Source organism: Protopterus annectens, chromosome 4.part1 (genome assembly GCF_019279795.1).
Source record: "Protopterus annectens isolate FY-2018-M chromosome 4.part1, PAN1.0, whole genome shotgun sequence".
In the NCBI taxonomy this organism is placed as follows: Eukaryota; Metazoa; Chordata; order Ceratodontiformes; family Protopteridae; genus Protopterus; species Protopterus annectens.
In genome coordinates, this window is record NC_056734.1 from 934483876 (window position 1) to 934506622 (window position 22747).

Here is a 22747-nt window from a genome sequence, read left to right on the forward strand (position 1 = left end):
AGGTATTAGCTGCAAATAGCAAAATCATAAATTTCTTGAGACCTTTTAGATCTCTGTGATGTATAACAAAAATATGCATTGTTAATTCACATACCTGTTGAAAGAACAGTTGTTTCAGCAGTTGTGTCAGGAGTAGAGGCCAGTGTGGTTCCTATAGAAGTTTCAGCTAGGAAAAGAAAACAAAGGAGCTATTAGAGATCACTTAAATTCTTTATTTTGTACTGATATAAAAGTGTTCAGTAGGATAAATAATTGAAAAGAAAGATTAAGGGTCATCTATTAATGAAAGTCATTGAGAAGTTTATGTAGCTCAAGTCATCTTTCTTTTCAGCATTATAACTGTAGTTTCTGCCTAATGAGTCCATAATTAAAATTTAAAAAACAGATGTGGATAACATGCCTCATTAACAAGAAGTATAGTATAAAGGGTATTTTGTGCAGATGTGGCACTAGTAGGGTTTTGCTTAGGGATACCCTGATTATAGGAGTTTGTGTTTCCCCTTCACTATTCTCTGCTTTGAGTAATAATGAGAACTGAATATGACCAAATTTTGATTAGCCCTCACACATGTTAAATTTCCACATGCAGATTTTGGAGTTTCATCTCTAAGACAGCTGATGCATTATTTTGTAGTTATTATAATTATTGAAGGGTGTCAAATGTTTTTTCATCTACTGTCAGCCAGGATTGAACCCTTTTATCTCCATATGTCTAATGCAGGAAGTCTTCTGCAGTTTCATTTGTCCTTGATGACTGCAATGAGTGTATAAATTTAACCCAACTTATTGTTGGAGTGTTTTCTTGGTTGCTTTGCTATCATGCTTTTTGCTGTTCTGTGAATAGGACTGTGTTTACTTTCATGAAAAGGACATTTATGAAGCAAACGTGTAAAAACAATTCTGTGTGTACATTGTGTTTTTGATGGTAGTATTTTAGAATTGGCATGACAATAGTATCTCATGTTCTCAAACATCACTAATGGAAGCATTTCTGACAATCATCTTTGTTTCCTATTGGTTTTGAACATTGTTTGGACAGATTGAAGTTGACATGATATCCACTGTTTTGAGTCGATTTGTTTCAAAGACAACAATTATATATAAAAATGTAACTAAATTAATTCATAGGTTTAAGATTATTGTTTAGTGCCATGGAAGAGATTGTTAAATGTCACAGGTATTTTGTTGAAATGCAGGTATGTTATCAATATGTTAGTTGTTAATGCATATCTTGAGTGCTTGGCTGTACAATGGAGTATTGTGATGTCATAGAGTGAAGATACAAATTGCCATATATGACAATAAAATGCAGTTTTGTACCTGTTGTAGTAGGTGTTGTTTCCAAAGTTGTTTCTTGGGTGGTTGCAATAGTAGTTTCTGCTGATGTTATATCTAAAAATAAAAATGTGGAACTGTGATGATCGATTCAATTATCGTGTTTCTGTATCCAATTATCAAAGTAAGAAAAACTCATAAAGTTATCATATGTGAGAAGTTCGGAACAATTTACCTGTTTGACAAGGAATTGATATTTTGATGTTAAACCTTACTCATTCTCAAATAAGCTAGAGAAGAGCTAAAGGTATTCACAGTTATCCCATTTAAAAGTAAAATATTAGTGGTAAAAAACAGAAGAAACCTAAACCTGGAAAATGTTTGTAGGAATTTTTGAGGCATACCTAGTAGACAATTGTCAAGCCTAACAAAATGAACCTTTTTCGTAAGAATACTCTTTGGTTATATCACTTGCTTAGCATCATACTGTCGGGAAATACATACGGAAAAATTAAATCCTGGGAAAATTGAAGCAGTTCAGTAAGAGATTATATCCTTATTCCTCTGTAATAACTAAAACAGTATTTAATGGAAATTGTGGAATGTTTGACTAACTTTCAGTTTTGATGTCAATTAACTTGAAGTAGTTATGTGAATATATGATGTCCATCTTTTCAAAATATCAGAGAGTATTTCTTTTCATAATTACAGCATATGATTAATCTTTGAAAATAATTACTTGCAATGATTACACAAACAGATTTCATGAGCCATTTTAGAACTTCGTGACACATATTAAAATGTTCTGTTGTAAATGCACATACCTGTTGAAGGAACAGTTGTTTCAACTGTTGTCTCAGGAGTAGTGTCCAAAGTAGTTTCTACAGAAGTTGCAGCTAGAAAAACAACAATGAAGGAGGTATTAGACACCGCTTTCAAACCTTTACCTTGCACTCATGTAAGTGTATTCTATAAGACAAATATTTTAAAGGAAACTTTTAGGGCCATCTGTCTACACAAGTCATTGTGAAGCTTATGTAGTTTCAGTCCATCTCCTTCCTTGGCATTGTAAGGGCAGATTGTTATTGTTAGCCAGTAATTACTTCATAGTTAAAAAAGGAGCAATTCACAGAGTTTGAATATTTTTCATTGCTGATAAGTATATTATAAACAGCATTGTGTGTGCATGCAGTGCTAGTACTGTTTTACTTGGAATACCATGATTAAAGGGGTTAGAGTTTTCCTTTTAATATCCTTTGTTTCAAGCAATTTTGATACCTGGACAAAAATGAATCTTGATTTATGATCACAAGTGTTGAATTTTTACATTCATAATTACGATTTTCATCTCTAAAGCATCAGATTCATTAATATGTGGATAGTATAAGCATTGTAGAGATTAATGAAGTTTGTCTGAATACTTATCAGACTGAGCCCTGCTGTTTTGTCACATATTTCTGTTGCAAATTATCTTTAGAGATTTCATTTGTCCTTGATTAAGGAAATGTGGGTATAACCTTCATCGAAGTAATTATTTTAATCTGATCCTATGCCTGTAAAATATCCTTAAGATTTTTAGTCTTTCTCTGCTGATGTTAAAAAAGAATTACTGAAAAATTCCTGGAAGAGACAAGTTTGGCTCAGTGGAACTTGAGCTGTAGCTGAAACTTCTCAGAATGTTAAATAAGACTTTAAACATCAATATTCAGATTTTACAATTTGTAGGGAATAAATGTTGCCTTTACTAAATCATTATTTGCTTTTCAACTTTTGTCTACTTTCTGTAGGTGATAGTTTACAGAGAATGTATTTATTTTGTACACCCATATGAAAATTTCTTTAAGTCATAGGTTCCAGGAAAGATGTCTTCTTTTGCAAATGTTACTGTCTCAGAAAGATAATAGTTTAATTGTGCTATCATAATTTTTGTAGTTTTAGAAAAACAGATTTGAAAACATTTTATTTCACTATATATGGCAAAGAAATGAGTGTGGAAAAGCTCTAGAAACATGTGAATATTTGGTATGGCTACTGCAGTTTGTAATCTTGAATGCAGTCTTTCTCAGTCAACATTTTGCTGTCCAGTAGACAATATGTGTTTAATTTGTTACTTTTTTCTGAGTTTTGTGGCATTCTGGCAAAGTGATGATATCCTTTTTCATGAGAAGGATATTATAGAACAGATGTAAATATGATTTTATATGTGCATTGTATGTTTATGATAGTATTTTTGTGTTTGAATGACAACGGTGATTCACATTGTCCAACATTACTAAAAATACTTGTGACATATTGTGTTCCCAATTGGTTTGAATATTGCTTGCATATTTGTGACATATTATATTCCCACATGGGTTTGAATATTGCTTGCACAGATTGAAAGTAAGATGAAAGTTAATGTTTTGACTCCAATTATTTGAAACACAATAATTAATTAATGGAATTTAATGAAATTCTGTCAGATTTTTGAGAATACTTTTCAGTGACTTTGACCAAATTGTTAAACATCAGTAATGTGTTGCTGGAAATGGTGCATGTTATCAGTATATCTGTAAGTTGTTAATGCAGATCCTAAGTGTCTGGATTTAAAATGGCATATTTTTATGTCATGAAATGAAGATGTAAGTTGATATAAGTAAAAAAATGTGAAGTCTTGTACCTGTAGTAATAGATGTTCTTTCAATAGTTGTTTCTGCAGTGGAGGCAACAGTAGTTTCTGCTGATGTTGTTTCTAAAAATGAAAATGTGAAACTGTGATAATCTCTTCATTTATTGTGTTTCTGCATCAAATGATCAAGTTATGAAAACTCATAAAGTTTTTATTTGTGAGATGCTCTGAAATATTTACAGATTTGACAGGGTATTAGCAATTTGATGTTAAACCTTACTCAATGTGAAGTAAGCCATGGAAGAGGTAAAATTGTACATAGTTTTCTATTTTTAGTGTAAACAATTGGTGCTATAAAATAGTAGAGTCCATAATCTAAAACAATGTTTGTAGCAGTTGTCCAGATATTTCCAGTAGACATTTGAGAAAACCTTACAAAATGTCACCTCTTATTTTGAATTGGTATCATTCAGTTTTTTAGAGTAGGGAAATAGATGATATGAAATGAAATGCTGGGCAAAATGAATTACTTCACTAAAAGATCACAACCTGAACATTCCACAATAACTAGCAGGTTATTTAAAGAGTAATGGGAAGTGTTTGACTTCCAGTCTTCTGATAAATTAAGTTGAATTGGTTGTACACAGAAATTATACCCATGTCCTTCAAAATGAAAGGCAGGATATGCTTTTATAATTCAAGCAACTGATGAATCTTTAAAAGGTATTAGCTGCAATAGCACAAATCATAAATTTCTTGAGACCTTTTAGATCTCTGTGATGTATAACAAAAATATGCATTGTTAATTCACATACCTGTTGAAAGAACAGTTGTTTCAGCAGTTGTGTCAGGAGTAGAGGCCAGTGTGGTTCCTATAGAAGTTTCAGCTAGGAAAAGAAAACAAAGGAGCTATTAGAGATCACTTAAATTCTTTATTTTGTACTGATATAAAAGTATTCAGTAGGATAAATAATTGAAAAGAAAGATTAAGGGTCATCTATTAATGAAAGTCATTGAGAAGTTTATGTAGCTCAAGTCATCTTTCTTTTCAGCATTATAACTGTAGTTCCTGCCTAATGAGTCCATAATTGAAATATAAAAAACAGATGTGGATAACATGCCTCATTAACAAGAAGTATAGTATAAAGGGTATTTTGTGCAGATGTGGCACTAGTAGGGTTTTGCTTAGGGATACCCTGATTATAGGAGTTTGTGTTTCCCCTTCACTATTCTCTGCTTTGAGTAATAATGAGAACTGAATATGACCAAATTTTGATTAGCCCTCACACATGTTAAATTTCCACATGCAGATTTTGGAGTTTCATCTCTAAGACAGCTGATGCATTATTTTGTAGTTATTATAATTATTGAAGGGTGTCAAATGTTTTTTCATCTACTGTCAGCCAGGATTGAACCCTTTTATCTCCATATGTCTAATGCAGGAAGTCTTCTGCAGTTTCATTTGTCCTTGATGACTGCAATGAGTGTATAAATTTAACCCAACTTATTGTTGGAGTGTTTTCTTGGTTGCTTTGCTATCATGCTTTTTGCTGTTCTGTGAATAGGACTGTGTTTACTTTCATGAAAAGGACATTTATGAAGCAAACGTGTAAAAACAATTCTGTGTGTACATTGTGTTTTTGATGGTAGTATTTTAGAATTGGCATGACAATAGTATCTCATGTTCTCAAACATCACTAATGGAAGCATTTCTGACAATCATCTTTGTTTCCTATTGGTTTTGAACATTGTTTGGACAGATTGAAGTTGACATGATATCCACTGTTTTGAGTCGATTTGTTTCAAAGACAACAATTATATATAAAAATGTAACTAAATTAATTCATAGGTTTAAGATTATTGTTTAGTGCCATGGAAGAGATTGTTAAATGTCACAGGTATTTTGTTGAAATGCAGGTATGTTATCAATATGTTAGTTGTTAATGCATATCTTGAGTGCTTGGCTGTACAATGGAATATTGTGATGTCATAGAGTGAAGATACAAATTGCCATATATGACAATAAAATGCAGTTTTGTACCTGTTGTAGTAGGTGTTGTTTCCAAAGTTGTTTCTTGGGTGGTTGCAATAGTAGTTTCTGCTGATGTTATATCTAAAAATAAAAATGTGGAACTGTGATGATCGATTCAATTATCGTGTTTCTGTATCCAATTATCAAAGTAAGAAAAACTCATAAAGTTATCATATGTGAGAAGTTCGGAACAATTTACCTGTTTGACAAGGAATTGATATTTTGATGTTAAACCTTACTCATTCTCAAATAAGCTAGAGAAGAGCTAAAGGTATTCACAGTTATCCCATTTAAAAGTAAAATATTAGTGGTAAAAAACAGAAGAAACCTAAACCTGGAAAATGTTTGTAGGAATTTTTGAGGCATACCTAGTAGACAATTGTCAAGCCTAACAAAATGAACCTTTTTCGTAAGAATACTCTTTGGTTATATCACTTGCTTAGCATCATACTGTCGGGAAATACATATGGAAAAATTAAATCCTGGGAAAACTGAAGCAGTTCAGTAAGAGATTATATCCTTATTCCTCTGTAATAACTAAAACAGTATTTAATGGAAATTGTGGAATGTTTGACTAACTTTCAGTTTTGATGTCAATTAACTTGAAGTAGTTATGTGAATATATGATGTCCATCTTTTCAAAATATCAGAGAGTATTTCTTTTCATAATTACAGCATATGATTAATCTTTAAAAATAATTACTTGCAATGATTACACAAACAGATTTCATGAGCCATTTTAGAACTTCGTGACACATATTAAAATGTTCTGTTGTAAATGCACATACCTGTTGAAGGAACAGTTGTTTCAACTGTTGTCTCAGGAGTAGTGTCCAAAGTAGTTTCTACAGAAGTTGCAGCTAGAAAAACAACAATGAAGGAGGTATTAGACACCGCTTTCAAACCTTTACCTTGCACTCATGTAAGTGTATTCTATAAGACAAATATTTTAAAAGAAACTTTTAGGGTCATCTGTCTACACAAGTCATTGTGAAGCTTATGTAGTTTCAGTCCATCTCCTTCCTTGGCATTGTAAGGGCAGATTGTTATTGTTAGCCAGTAATTACTTCATAGTTAAAAAAGGAGCAATTCACAGAGTTTGAATATTTTTCATTGCTGATAAGTATATTATAAACAGCATTGTGTGTGCATGCAGTGCTAGTACTGTTTTACTTGGAATACCATGATTAAAGGGGTTAGAGTTTTCCTTTTAATATCCTTTGTTTCAAGCAATTTTGATACCTGGACAAGAATGAATCTTGATTTATGATCACAAGTGTTGAATTTTTACATTCATAATTACGATTTTCATCTCTAAAGCATCAGATTAATTAATATGTGGATAGTATAAGCATTGTAGAGATTAATGAAGTTTGTCTGAATACTTATCAGACTGAGCCCTGCTGTTTTGTCACATATTTCTGTTGCAAATTATCTTTAGAGATTTCATTTGTCCTTGATTAAGGAAATGTGGGTATAACCTTCATCGAAGTAATTATTTTAATCTGATCCTTTGCCTGTAAAATATCCTTAAGATTTTTAGTCTTTCTCTGCCAATGTTAAACAATTAATGAAAAATTCCTGGAAGAGACAAGTTTGGCTCAGTGGAACTTGAGCTGTAGCTGAAACTTCTCAGAATGTTAAATAAGACTTTAAACATCAATATTCAGATTTTACAATTTGTAGGGAATAAATGTTGCCTTTACTAAATCATTATTTGCTTTTCAACTTTTGTCTACTTTCTGTAGGTGATAGTTTACAGAGAATGTATTTATTTTGTACACCCATATGAAAATTTCTTTAAGTCATAGGTTCCAGGAAAGATGTCTTCTTTTGCAAATGTTACTGTCTCAGAAAGATAATAGTTTAATTGTGCTATCATAATTTTTGTAGTTTTAGAAAAACAGATTTGAAAACATTTTATTTCACTATATATGGCAAAGAAATGAGTGTGGAAAAGCTCTAGAAACATGTGAATATTTGGTATGGCTACTGCAGTTTGTAATCTTGAATGCAGTCTTTCTCAGTCTACATTTTGCTGTCCAGTAGACAATATGTGTTTAATTTGTTACTTTTTTCTGAGTTTTGTGGCATTCTGGCAAAGTGATGATATCCTTTTTCATGAGATGGATATTATAGAACAGATGTAAATATGATTTTATATGCACATTGTATTTTTATGATAGTATTTTTGTGTTTGAATTACAACAGTGATTCACATTGTCCAACATTACTAAAAATACTTGTGACATATTGTGTTCCCAATTGGTTTGAATATTGCTTGCATATTTGTGACATATTATATTCCCACATGGGTTTGAATATTGCTTGCACAGATTGAAAGTAAGATGAAAGTTAATGTTTTGACTCCAATTATTTGAAACACAATAATTAATTAATGGAATTTAATGAAATTCTGTCAGATTTTTGAGAATACTTTTCAGTGACTTTGACCAAATTGTTAAACATCAGTAATGTGTTGCTGGAAATGGTGCATGTTATCAGTATATCTGTAAGTTGTTAATGCAGATCCTAAGTGTCTGGATTTAAAATGGCATATTTTTATGTCATGAAATGAAGATGTAAGTTGATATAAGTAAAAAAATGTGAAGTCTTGTACCTGTAGTAATAGATGTTCTTTCAATAGTTGTTTCTGCAGTGGAGGCAACAGTAGTTTCTGCTGATGTTGTTTCTAAAAATGAAAATGTGAAACTGTGATAATCTCTTCATTTATTGTGTTTCTGCATCAAATGATCAAGTTATGAAAACTCATAAAGTTTTTATTTGTGAGATGCTCTGAAATATTTACAGATTTGACAGGGTATTAGCAATTTGATGTTAAACCTTACTCAATGTGAAGTAAGCCATGGAAGAGGTAAAATTGTACATAGTTTTCTATTTTTAGTGTAAACAATTGGTGCTATAAAATAGTAGAGTCCATAATCTAAAACAATGTTTGTAGCAGTTGTCCAGATATTTCCAGTAGACATTTGAGAAAACCTTACAAAATGTCACCTCTTATTTTGAATTGGTATCATTCAGTTTTTTAGAGTAGGGAAATAGATGATATGAAATGAAATGCTGGGCAAAATGAATTACTTCACTAAAAGATCACAACCTGAACATTCCACAATAACTAGCAGGTTATTTAAAGAGTAATGGGAAGTGTTTGACTTCCAGTCTTCTGATAAATTAAGTTGAATTGGTTGTACACAGAAATTATACCCATGTCCTTCAAAATGAAAGGCAGGATATGCTTTTATAATTCAAGCAACTGATGAATCTTTAAAAGGTATTAGCTGCAAATAGCACAAAACATAAATTTCTTGAGACCTTTTAGATCTCTGTGATGTATAACAAAAATATGCATTGTTAATTCACATACCTGTTGAAAGAACAGTTGTTTCAGCAGTTGTGTCAGGAGTAGAGGCCAGTGTGGTTCCTATAGAAGTTTCAGCTAGGAAAAGAAAACAAAGGAGCTATTAGAGATCACTTAAATTCTTTATTTTGTACTGATATAAAAGTATTCAGTAGGATAAATAATTGAAAAGAAAGATTAAGGGTCATCTATTAATGAAAGTCATTGAGAAGTTTATGTAGCTCAAGTCATCTTTCTTTTCAGCATTATAACTGTAGTTCCTGCCTAATGAGTCCATAATTGAAATATAAAAAACAGATGTGGATAACATGCCTCATTAACAAGAAGTATAGTATAAAGGGTATTTTGTGCAGATGTGGCACTAGTAGGGTTTTGCTTAGGGATACCCTGATTATAGGAGTTTGTGTTTCCCCTTCACTATTCTCTGCTTTGAGTAATAATGAGAACTGAATATGACCAAATTTTGATTAGCCCTCACACATGTTAAATTTCCACATGCAGATTTTGGAGTTTCATCTCTAAGACAGCTGATGCATTATTTTGTAGTTATTATAATTATTGAAGGGTGTCAAATGTTTTTTCATCTACTGTCAGCCAGGATTGAACCCTTTTATCTCCATATGTCTAATGCAGGAAGTCTTCTGCAGTTTCATTTGTCCTTGATGACTGCAATGAGTGTATAAATTTAACCCAACTTATTGTTGGAGTGTTTTCTTGGTTGCTTTGCTACCATGCTTTTTGCTGTTCTGCGAATAGGACTGTGTTTACTTTCATGAAAAGGACATTTATGAAGCAAACGTGTAAAAACAATTCTCTGTGTACATTGTGTTTTTGATGGTAGTATTTTAGAATTGGCATGACAATAGTATCTCATGTTCTCAAACATCACTAATGGAAGCATTTCTGACAATCATCTTTGTTTCCTATTGGTTTTGAACATTGTTTGGACAGATTGAAGTTGACATGATATCCACTGTTTTGAGTCGATTTGTTTCAAAGACAACAATTATATATAAAAATGTAACTAAATTAATTCATAGGTTTAAGATTATTGTTTAGTGCCATGGAAGAGATTGTTAAATGTCACAGGTATTTTGTTGAAATGCAGGTATGTTATCAATATGTTAGTTGTTAATGCATATCTTGAGTGCTTGGCTGTACAATGGAATATTGTGATGTCATAGAGTGAAGATACAAATTGCCATATATGACAATAAAATGCAGTTTTGTACCTGTTGTAGTAGGTGTTGTTTCCAAAGTTGTTTCTTGGGTGGTTGCAATAGTAGTTTCTGCTGATGTTATATCTAAAAATAAAAATGTGGAACTGTGATGATCGATTCAATTATCGTGTTTCTGTATCCAATTATCAAAGTAAGAAAAACTCATAAAGTTATCATATGTGAGAAGTTCGAAACAATTTACCTGTTTGACAAGGAATTGATATTTTGATGTTAAACCTTACTCATTCTCAAATAAGCTAGAGAAGAGCTAAAGGTATTCACAGTTATCCCATTTAAAAGTAAAATATTAGTGGTAAAAAACAGAAGAAACCTAAACCTGGAAAATGTTTGTAGGAATTTTTGAGGCATACCTAGTAGACAATTGTCAAGCCTAACAAAATGAACCTTTTTCGTAAGAATACTCTTTGGTTATATCACTTGCTTAGCATCATACTGTCGGGAAATACATATGGAAAAATTAAATCCTGGGAAAACTGAAGCAGTTCAGTAAGAGATTATATCCTTATTCCTCTGTAATAACTAAAACAGTATTTAATGGAAATTGTGGAATGTTTGACTAACTTTCAGTTTTGATGTCAATTAACTTGAAGTAGTTATGTGAATATATGATGTCCATCTTTTCAAAATATCAGAGAGTATTTCTTTTCATAATTACAGCATATGATTAATCTTTAAAAATAATTACTTGCAATGATTACACAAACAGATTTCATGAGCCATTTTAGAACTTCGTGACACATATTAAAATGTTCTGTTGTAAATGCACATACCTGTTGAAGGAACAGTTGTTTCAACTGTTGTCTCAGGAGTAGTGTCCAAAGTAGTTTCTACAGAAGTTGCAGCTAGAAAAACAACAATGAAGGAGGTATTAGACACCGCTTTCAAACCTTTACCTTGCACTCATGTAAGTGTATTCTATAAGACAAATATTTTAAAAGAAACTTTTAGGGCCATCTGTCTACACAAGTCATTGTGAAGCTTATGTAGTTTCAGTCCATCTCCTTCCTTGGCATTGTAAGGGCAGATTGTTATTGTTAGCCAGTAATTACTTCATAGTTAAAAAAGGAGCAATTCACAGAGTTTGAATATTTTTCATTGCTGATAAGTATATTATAAACAGCATTGTGTGTGCATGCAGTGCTAGTACTGTTTTACTTGGAATACCATGATTAAAGGGGTTAGAGTTTTCCTTTTAATATCCTTTGTTTCAAGCAATTTTGATACCTGGACAAAAATGAATCTTGATTTATGATCACAAGTGTTGAATTTTTACATTCATAATTACGATTTTCATCTCTAAAGCATCAGATTAATTAATATGTGGATAGTATAAGCATTGTAGAGATTAATGAAGTTTGTCTGAATACTTATCAGACTGAGCCCTGCTGTTTTGTCACATATTTCTGTTGCAAATTATCTTTAGAGATTTCATTTGTCCTTGATTAAGGAAATGTGGGTATAACCTTCATCGAAGTAATTATTTTAATCTGATCCTATGCCTGTAAAATATCCTTAAGATTTTTAGTCTTTCTCTGCTGATGTTAAAGAATTACTGAAAAATTCCTGGAAGAGACAAGTTTGGCTCAGTGGAACTTGAGCTGTAGCTGAAACTTCTCAGAATGTTAAATAAGACTTTAAACATCAATATTCAGATTTTACAATTTGTAGGGAATAAATGTTGCCTTTACTAAATCATTATTTGCTTTTCAACTTTTGTCTACTTTCTGTAGGTGATAGTTTACAGAGAATGTATTTATTTTGTACACCCATATGAAAATTTCTTTAAGTCATAGGTTCCAGGAAAGATGTCTTCTTTTGCAAATGTTACTGTCTCAGAAAGATAATAGTTTAATTGTGCTATCATAATTTTTGTAGTTTTAGAAAAACAGATTTGAAAACATTTTATTTCACTATATATGGCAAAGAAATGAGTGTGGAAAAGCTCTAGAAACATGTGAATATTTGGTATGGCTACTGCAGTTTGTAATCTTGAATGCAGTCTTTCTCAGTCAACATTTTGCTGTCCAGTAGACAATATGTGTTTAATTTGTTACTTTTTACTGAGTTTTGTGGCATTCTGGCAAAGTGATGATATCCTTTTTCATGAGAAGGATATTATAGAACAGATGTAAATATGATTTTATATGTGCATTGTATGTTTATGATAGTATTTTTGTGTTGGAATGACAACAGTGATTCACATTGTCCAACATTACTAAAAATACTTGTGACATATTGTGTTCCCAATTGGTTTGAATATTGCTTGCATATTTGTGACATATTATATTCCCACATGGGTTTGAATATTGCTTGCACAGATTGAAAGTAAGATGAAAGTTAATGTTTTGACTCCAATTATTTGAAACACAATAATTAATTAATGGAATTTAATGAAATTCTGTCAGATTTTTGAGAATACTTTTCAGTGACTTTGACCAAATTGTTAAACATCAGTAATGTGTTGCTGGAAATGGTGCATGTTATCAGTATATCTGTAAGTTGTTAATGCAGATCCTAAGTGTCTGGATTTAAAATGGCATATTTTTATGTCATGAAATGAAGATGTAAGTTGATATAAGTAAAAAAATGTGAAGTCTTGTACCTGTAGTAATAGATGTTCTTTCAATAGTTGTTTCTGCAGTGGAGGCAACAGTAGTTTCTGCTGATGTTGTTTCTAAAAATGAAAATGTGAAACTGTGATAATCTCTTCATTTATTGTGTTTCTGCATCAAATGATCAAGTTATGAAAACTCATAAAGTTTTTATTTGTGAGATGCTCTGAAATATTTACAGATTTGACAGGGTATTAGCAATTTGATGTTAAACCTTACTCAATGTGAAGTAAGCCATGGAAGAGGTAAAATTGTACATAGTTTTCTATTTTTAGTGTAAACAATTGGTGCTATAAAATAGTAGAGTCCATAATCTAAAACAATGTTTGTAGCAGTTGTCCAGATATTTCCAGTAGACATTTGAGAAAACCTTACAAAATGTCACCTCTTATTTTGAATTGGTATCATTCAGTTTTTTAGAGTAGGGAAATAGATGATATGAAATGAAATGCTGGGCAAAATGAATTACTTCACTAAAAGATCACAACCTGAACATTCCACAATAACTAGCAGGTTATTTAAAGAGTAATGGGAAGTGTTTGACTTCCAGTCTTCTGATAAATTAAGTTGAATTGGTTGTACACAGAAATTATACCCATGTCCTTCAAAATGAAAGGCAGGATATGCTTTTATAATTCAAGCAACTGATGAATCTTTAAAAGGTATTAGCTGCAAATAGCACAAAACATAAATTTCTTGAGACCTTTTAGATCTCTGTGATGTATAACAAAAATATGCATTGTTAATTCACATACCTGTTGAAAGAACAGTTGTTTCAGCAGTTGTGTCAGGAGTAGAGGCCAGTGTGGTTCCTATAGAAGTTTCAGCTAGGAAAAGAAAACAAAGGAGCTATTAGAGATCACTTAAATTCTTTATTTTGTACTGATATAAAAGTATTCAGTAGGATAAATAATTGAAAAGAAAGATTAAGGGTCATCTATTAATGAAAGTCATTGAGAAGTTTATGTAGCTCAAGTCATCTTTCTTTTCAGCATTATAACTGTAGTTCCTGCCTAATGAGTCCATAATTGAAATATAAAAAACAGATGTGGATAACATGCCTCATTAACAAGAAGTATAGTATAAAGGGTATTTTGTGCAGATGTGGCACTAGTAGGGTTTTGCTTAGGGATACCCTGATTATAGGAGTTTGTGTTTCCCCTTCACTATTCTCTGCTTTGAGTAATAATGAGAACTGAATATGACCAAATTTTGATTAGCCCTCACACATGTTAAATTTCCACATGCAGATTTTGGAGTTTCATCTCTAAGACAGCTGATGCATTATTTTGTAGTTATTATAATTATTGAAGGGTGTCAAATGTTTTTTCATCTACTGTCAGCCAGGATTGAACCCTTTTATCTCCATATGTCTAATGCAGGAAGTCTTCTGCAGTTTCATTTGTCCTTGATGACTGCAATGAGTGTATAAATTTAACCCAACTTATTGTTGGAGTGTTTTCTTGGTTGCTTTGCTACCATGCTTTTTGCTGTTCTGCGAATAGGACTGTGTTTACTTTCATGAAAAGGACATTTATGAAGCAAACGTGTAAAAACAATTCTGCGTGTACATTGTGTTTTTGATGGTAGTATTTTAGAATTGGCATGACAATAGTATCTCATGTTCTCAAACATCACTAATGGAAGCATTTCTGACAATCATCTTTGTTTCCTATTGGTTTTGAACATTGTTTGGACAGATTGAAGTTGACATGATATCCACTGTTTTGAGTCGATTTGTTTCAAAGACAACAATTATATATAAAAATGTAACTAAATTAATTCATAGGTTTAAGATTATTGTTTAGTGCCATGGAAGAGATTGTTAAATGTCACAGGTATTTTGTTGAAATGCAGGTATGTTATCAATATGTTAGTTGTTAATGCATATCTTGAGTGCTTGGCTGTACAATGGAATATTGTGATGTCATAGAGTGAAGATACAAATTGCCATATATGACAATAAAATGCAGTTTTGTACCTGTTGTAGTAGGTGTTGTTTCCAAAGTTGTTTCTTGGGTGGTTGCAATAGTAGTTTCTGCTGATGTTATATCTAAAAATAAAAATGTGGAACTGTGATGATCGATTCAATTATCGTGTTTCTGTATCCAATTATCAAAGTAAGAAAAACTCATAAAGTTATCATATGTGAGAAGTTCGGAACAATTTACCTGTTTGACAAGGAATTGATATTTTGATGTTAAACCTTACTCATTCTCAAATAAGCTAGAGAAGAGCTAAAGGTATTCACAGTTATCCCATTTAAAAGTAAAATATTAGTGGTAAAAAACAGAAGAAACCTAAACCTGGAAAATGTTTGTAGGAATTTTTGAGGCATACCTAGTAGACAATTGTCAAGCCTAACAAAATGAACCTTTTTCGTAAGAATACTCTTTGGTTATATCACTTGCTTAGCATCATACTGTCGGGAAATACATATGGAAAAATTAAATCCTGGGAAAACTGAAGCAGTTCAGTAAGAGATTATATCCTTATTCCTCTGTAATAACTAAAACAGTATTTAATGGAAATTGTGGAATGTTTGACTAACTTTCAGTTTTGATGTCAATTAACTTGAAGTAGTTATGTGAATATATGATGTCCATCTTTTCAAAATATCAGAGAGTATTTCTTTTCATAATTACAGCATATGATTAATCTTTAAAAATAATTACTTGCAATGATTACACAAACAGATTTCATGAGCCATTTTAGAACTTCGTGACACATATTAAAATGTTCTGTTGTAAATGCACATACCTGTTGAAGGAACAGTTGTTTCAACTGTTGTCTCAGGAGTAGTGTCCAAAGTAGTTTCTACAGAAGTTGCAGCTAGAAAAACAACAATGAAGGAGGTATTAGACACCGCTTTCAAACCTTTACCTTGCACTCATGTAAGTGTATTCTATAAGACAAATATTTTAAAAGAAACTTTTAGGGCCATCTGTCTACACAAGTCATTGTGAAGCTTATGTAGTTTCAGTCCATCTCCTTCTTTGGCATTGTAAGGGCAGATTGTTATTGTTAGCCAGTAATTACTTCATAGTTAAAAAAGGAGCAATTCACAGAGTTTGAATATTTTTCATTGCTGATAAGTATATTATAAACAGCATTGTGTGTGCATGCAGTGCTAGTACTGTTTTACTTGGAATACCATGATTAAAGGGGTTAGAGTTTTCCTTTTAATATCCTTTGTTTCAAGCAATTTTGATACCTGGACAAAAATGAATCTTGATTTATGATCACAAGTGCTGAATTTTTACATTCATAATTACGATTTTCATCTCTAAAGAATCAGATTAATTAATATGTGGGTAGTATAAGCATTGTAGAGATTAATAAAGTTTGTCTGAATACTTATCAGACTGAGCCCTGCTGTTTTGTCACACATTTCTGTTGCAAATTATCTTTAGAGATTTCATTTGTCCTTGATTAAGGAAATGTGGGTATAACCTTCATCGAAGTAATTATTTTAATCTGATCCTATGCCTGTAAAATATCCTTAAGATTTTTAGTCTTTCTCTGCTGATGTTAAAAAAGAATTACTGAAAAATTCCTGGAAGAGACAAGTTTGGCTCAGTGGAACTTGAGCTGTAGCTGAAACTTCTCAGAATGTTAAATAAGACTTTAAACATCAATATTCAGATTTTACAATTTGTAGGGAATAAATGTTGCCTTTACTAAATCATTATTTGCTTTTCAACTTTTGTCTACTTTCTGTAGGTGATAGTTTACAGAGAATGTATTTATTTTGTACACCCATATGAAAATTTCTTTAAGTCATAGGTTCCAGGAAAGATGTCTTCTTTTGCAAATGTTACTGTCTCAGAAAGATAATAGTTTAATTGTGCTATCATAATTTTTGTAGTTTTAGAAAAACAGATTTGAAAATATTTTATTTCAGTATATATGGCAAAGAAGTTAGTGTGGAAAAGCTCTAGAAACATGTGAATATTTGGTATGGCTACTGCAGTTTGTAATCTTGAATGCAGTCTTTCTCAGTCTACATTTTGCTGTCCAGTAGACAATATGTGTTTAATTTGTTACTTTTTTCTGAGTTTTGTGGCATTCTGGCAAAGTGATGATATCCTTTTTCATGAGAAGGATATTATAGAACAGATGTAAATATGATTTTATATGTGCATTGTATGTTTATGATAGTATTTTTGTGTTGGAATGACAACGGTGATTCACATTGTCCAACATTACTAAAAATACTTGTGACATATTGTGTTCCCAATTGGTTTGAATATTGCTTGCATATTTGTGACATATTATATTCCCACATGGGTTTGAATATTGCTTGCACAGATTGAAAGTAAGATGAAAGTTAATGTTTTGACTCCAATTATTTGAAACACAATAATTAATTAATGGAATTTAATGAAATTCTGTCAGATTTTTGAGAATACTTTTCAGTGACTTTGACCAAATTGTTAAACATCAGTAATGTGTTGCTGGAAATGGTGCATGTTATCAGTATATCTGTAAGTTGTTAATGCAGATCCTAAGTGTCTGGATTTAAAATGGCATATTTTTATGTCATGAAATGAAGATGTAAGTTGATATAAGTAAAAAAATGTGAAGTCTTGTACCTGTAGTAATAGATGTTCTTTCAATAGTTGTTTCTGCAGTGGAGGCAACAGTAGTTTCTGCTGATGTTGTTTCTAAAAATGAAAATGTGAAACTGTGATAATCTCTTCATTTATTGTGTTTCTGCATCAAATGATCAAGTTATGAAAACTCATAAAGTTTTTATTTGTGAGATGCTCTGAAATATTTACAGATTTGACAGGGTATTAGCAATTTGATGTTAAACCTTACTCAATGTGAAGTAAGCCATGGAAGAGGTAAAATTGTACATAGTTTTCTATTTTTAGTGTAAACAATTGGTGCTATAAAATAGTAGAGTCCATAATCTAAAACAATGTTTGTAGCAGTTGTCCAGATATTTCCAGTAGACATTTGAGAAAACCTTACAAAATGTCACCTCTTATTTTGAATTGGTATCATTCAGTTTTTTAGAGTAGGGAAATAGATGATATGAAATGAAATGCTGGGCAAAATGAATTACTTCACTAAAAGATCACAACCTGAACATTCCACAATAACTAGCAGGTTATTTAAAGAGTAATGGGAAGTGTTTGACTTCCAGTCTTCTGATAAATTAAGTTGAATTGGTTGTACACAGAAATTATACCCATGTCCTTCAAAATGAAAGGCAGGATATGCTTTTATAATTCAAGCAACTGATGAATCTTTAAAAGGTATTAGCTGCAAATAGCACAAAACATAAATTTCTTGAGACCTTTTAGATCTCTGTGATGTATAACAAAAATATGCATTGTTAATTCACATACCTGTTGAAAGTACAGTTGTTTCAGCAGTTGTGTCAGGAGTAGAGGCCAATGTGGTTCCTATAGAAGTTTCAGCTAGGAAAAGAAAACAAAGGAGCTATTAGAGATCACTTAAATTCTTTATTTTGTACTGATATAAAAGTATTCAGTAGGATAAATAATTGAAAAGAAAGATTAAGGGTCATCTATTAATGAAAGTCATTGAGAAGTTTATGTAGCTCAAGGCATCTTTCTTTTCAGCATTATAACTGTAGTTCCTGCCTAATGAGTCCATAATTGAAATATAAAAAACAGATGTAGATAACATGCCTCATTAACAAGAAGTATAGTATAAAGTGTATTTTGTGCAGATGTGGCACTAGTAGGGTTTTGCTTAGGGATACCCTGATTATAGGAGTTTGTGTTTCCCCTTCACTATTCTCTGCTTTGAGTAATAATGAGAACTGAATATGACCAAATTTTGATTAGCCCTCACACATGTTAAATTTCCACATGCAGATTTTGGAGTTTCATCTCTAAGACAGCTGATGCATTATTTTGTAGTTATTATAATTATTGAAGGGTGTCAAATGTTTTTTCATCTACTGTCAGCCAGGATTGAACCCTTTTATCTCCATATGTCTAATGCAGGAAGTCTTCTGCAGTTTCATTTGTCCTTGATGACTGCAATGAGTGTATAAATTTAACCCAACTTATTGTTGGAGTGTTTTCTTGGTTGCTTTGCTACCATGCTTTTTGCTGTTCTGCGAATAGGACTGTGTTTACTTTCATGAAAAGGACATTTATGAAGCAAACATGTAAAAACAATTCTGCGTGTACATTGTGTTTTTGATGGTAGTATTTTAGAATTGGCATGACAATAGTATCTCATGTTCTCAAACATCACTAATGGAAGCATTTCTGACAATCATCTTTGTTTCCTATTGGTTTTGAACATTGTTTGGATAGATTGAAGTTGACATGATATCCACTGTTTTGAGTCGATATGTTTCAAAGACAACAAACCCACAGACATTGCCAACATTCTGGCAGACAGGTTCAGTGCAGACTTCACCCCCCTCTCCCCCCCTAAAGGAGAGATAACTATCCCAGCGGAGTGTAGCCTCCCAGACATCTCAAATGCGCAGGTGAAAGCTGCTCTCTCTAAAGCTAAAAACACAGCATCAATGGGACGGGATGGTGTCCCCGGCTGTGTGCTACATGAGCTAAATGAGGAATTAAACCCGCACATAAGGCAGCTGTTTAATCTCAGCCTTACCTCAGGATACGTGCCCAAGGAGTGGCGTACGGCAACTGTGGTCCCACTCCACAAAGGTGGTGCCTCTACGGACCCTGGTAATTACCGTCCCATAAGCTTAACAAGTCTAGTCTGCACAGCTATGGAGAGGATCATAATGGAGCTCATAAACAAAGATATAGGGGACTTGCAGACATTGGACCCGACCCAGTTTGGCTTCGTCAAGGGAAGATCATGCCTTTTGAACTTGGTCGACTTCTTCGAAACAGTCACCAAGGCCATTGATGAGGGAAAGGCAGTCCATACAGCCTACCTTGACCTTGCAAAGGCTTTCGACACAATACCCCACTCGGGTATTGTAAAAAAACTTACCAGCTTAAATGCAAACCCATATGTCACAAGATGGGTTGCAAACTGGCTTAAGGACAGAACCCACAGGGTTAGAGTTGCTGGCGCTATGTCAGACTCCAAGCCGGTCACAAGTGGTGTCCCACAGGGCTCGGTCATTGGCCCCCTATTGTTCGGCATCTACTTCTCAGAAGTACAGGCCAACATGGGAGGTCTTTGGCTGACAAAGTTTACAGACGACTGCAAACTGGGCGCCATAGCGGAAAGTGCATCGGACACGGATATCCTTCAGAAGGGACTCATGGAAACAGATAGCTGGTGCCAGAGCCATGGCCTGAAGTTAAATGATAAAAAATGTATAGTCATACCCTTCGGGAAAAACAAGGTAACCCCAAGCTACCATATAGGTGGCAATCCACTAAGCACAGAAGAGGTTATCAGGGACCTGGGGACCCAGGTTGACAGTGGCCTTTCTTTTGACACTCACGTTGCTAAAGTGGTTAGAAAGACCTTCTACATTGCCCACCTGATCATGAAGGGATTCACATCCAGATCTAGTGAGGTCATTGTTCCCCTGTACTCTTCACTTATCAGACCAATGATCGAGTAAAATGCCCCATTCGGGATGTATCTCGCCCGACATCTGCAGCAATTGGAGAGACCCCAAAAGTTTCTCACCAAAAGGATAAAGGGACTCCAAAATCTGTCATATGCTGCCAAATTGAAGAAACTCCAGCTCTATTCAGTCGCATACCGTCTGCTCAGAGGTGACATGTGCCTGACATACAAGGCCATGTCCAACCCGGAATTAATGGACATGCTCCACCTCAAAAAATCCAAATCCACCAAAACCACTCGAGCAAGCGACTTAAACCTTAGCACGGATATAAATAGGACGTGCTGGAGGGATAGATTTATCACTCAGAGACTCCCTTTTCTGTGGAATAGAGTCCCGGTCCATGTGAGGCAGAGCACCTCGCTGGCTCTGTTCAAGAGAAATCTTGACCTGTGGATGGGAGATCGTAGGTTTACCCCGGGAATCATCTCTGTGTCACTGCTGGACAGAGGCACAACAAACTAATGGGTACAGTATTTTTTCATATAAGGGGTGGCGTAAGCCACAAAAATTCGGGCTAGGCTTATAAATGCCTTGGGGCAGATAGCCTAGTATAAACCTGTGAACCTATGAACCTATGAACCTATAAAAATGTAACTAAATTAATTCATAGGTTTAAGATTATTGTTTAGTGCCATGGAAGAGATTGTTAAATGTCACAGGTATTTTGTTGAAATGCAGGTATGCTATCAATATGTTAGTTGTTAATGCATATCTTGAGTGCTTGGCTGTACAATGGAATAATGTGATATCATAGAGTGAAGATACAAATTGCCATATATGACAATAAAATGCAGTTTTGTACCTTTTGTAGTAGGTGTTGTTTCCAAAGTTGTTTCTTGGGTGGTTGCAATAGTAGTTTCTGCTGATGTTATATCTAAAAATAAAAATGTGGAAATGTGATGATCGATTCAATTATCGTGTTTCTGTATCCAGTTATCAAAGTAAGAAAAACTCATAAAGTTATCATATGTGAGAAGTTCGGAACAATTTACCTGTTTGACAAGGAATTGATATTTTGATGTTAAACCTTACTCATTCTCAAATAAGCTAGAGAAGAGCTAAAGGTATTCACAGTTATCCCATTTAAAAGTAAAATATTAGTGGTAAAAAACAGAAGAAACCTAAACCTGGAAAATGTTTGTAGGAATTTTTGAGGCATACCTAGTAGACAATTGTCAAGCCTAACAAAATGAACCTTTTTCATAAGAATACTCTTTGGTTATATCAATTGCTTAGCATCATACTGTCGGGAAATACATATGGAAAAATTAAATCCTGGGAAAACTGAAGCAGTTCAGTAAGAGATTATATCCTTATTCCTCTGTAATAACTAAAGCAGTATTTAATGGAAATTGTGGAATGTTTGACTAACTTTCAGTTTTGATGTCAATTAACTTGAAGTAGTTATGTGAATATATGATGTCCATCTTTTCAAAATATCAGAGTATTTCTTTTCATAATTACAGCATATGATTAATCTTTAAAAATAATTACTTGCAATGATTACACAAACAGATTTCATGAGCCATTTTAGAACTTCGTGACACATATTAAAATGTTCTGTTGTAAATGCACATACCTGTTGAAGGAACAGTTGTTTCAACTGTTGTCTTAGGAGTAGTGTCCAAAGTAGTTTCTACAGAAGTTGCAGCTAGAAAAACAACAATGAAAAAGGTATTAGACACCGCTTTCAAACCTTTACCATGCACTCATGTAAGTGTATTCTATAAGACAAGTATTTTAAAGGAAACTTTTAGGGCAATCTGTCTACACAAGTCATTGGGAAGCTTATGTAGTTTCAGTCCATCTCCTTCCTTGGCGTTGTAAGGGCAGATTGTTATTGTTAGCCAGTAATTACTTCATAGTTAAAAAAGGAGCAATTCACAGAGTTTGAATATTTTTCATTGCTGATAAGTATATTATAAACAGCATTGTGTGTGCATGCAGTGCTAGTACTGTTTTACTTGGAATACCATGATTAAAGGGGTTAGACTTTTCCTTTTAATATCCTTTGTTTCAAGCAATTTTGATACCTGGAC

At 33.0% G+C, this 22747-nt stretch overlaps 1 protein-coding gene across 1 annotated transcript in view; it reads right to left on the reverse strand.

Moving 5' to 3' along the window:
* Positions 1–22747, reverse strand: part of LOC122801346 (mucin-5AC-like) — a 150970-nt gene that overhangs the window by 126974 nt on the left and 1249 nt on the right. Inside the window, exons 2-20 of the mRNA XM_044070885.1 lie at positions 22288–22404; positions 21511–21582; positions 18508–18579; positions 17743–17814; positions 15908–15979; positions 15129–15200; positions 13903–13974; positions 13138–13209; positions 11306–11377; positions 10527–10598; positions 9301–9372; positions 8536–8607; positions 6704–6775; positions 5925–5996; positions 4699–4770; positions 3935–4006; positions 2100–2171; positions 1321–1392; positions 95–166 (exon numbers count right to left, since the gene is read on the reverse strand). Of these exons, the coding sequence (XP_043926820.1) occupies positions 95–166; positions 1321–1392; positions 2100–2171; positions 3935–4006; positions 4699–4770; positions 5925–5996; positions 6704–6775; positions 8536–8607; positions 9301–9372; positions 10527–10598; positions 11306–11377; positions 13138–13209; positions 13903–13974; positions 15129–15200; positions 15908–15979; positions 17743–17814; positions 18508–18579; positions 21511–21582; positions 22288–22404 (1413 nt within the window). The remainder of the gene's footprint in view (positions 1–94; positions 167–1320; positions 1393–2099; positions 2172–3934; positions 4007–4698; positions 4771–5924; positions 5997–6703; positions 6776–8535; positions 8608–9300; positions 9373–10526; positions 10599–11305; positions 11378–13137; positions 13210–13902; positions 13975–15128; positions 15201–15907; positions 15980–17742; positions 17815–18507; positions 18580–21510; positions 21583–22287; positions 22405–22747) is intronic.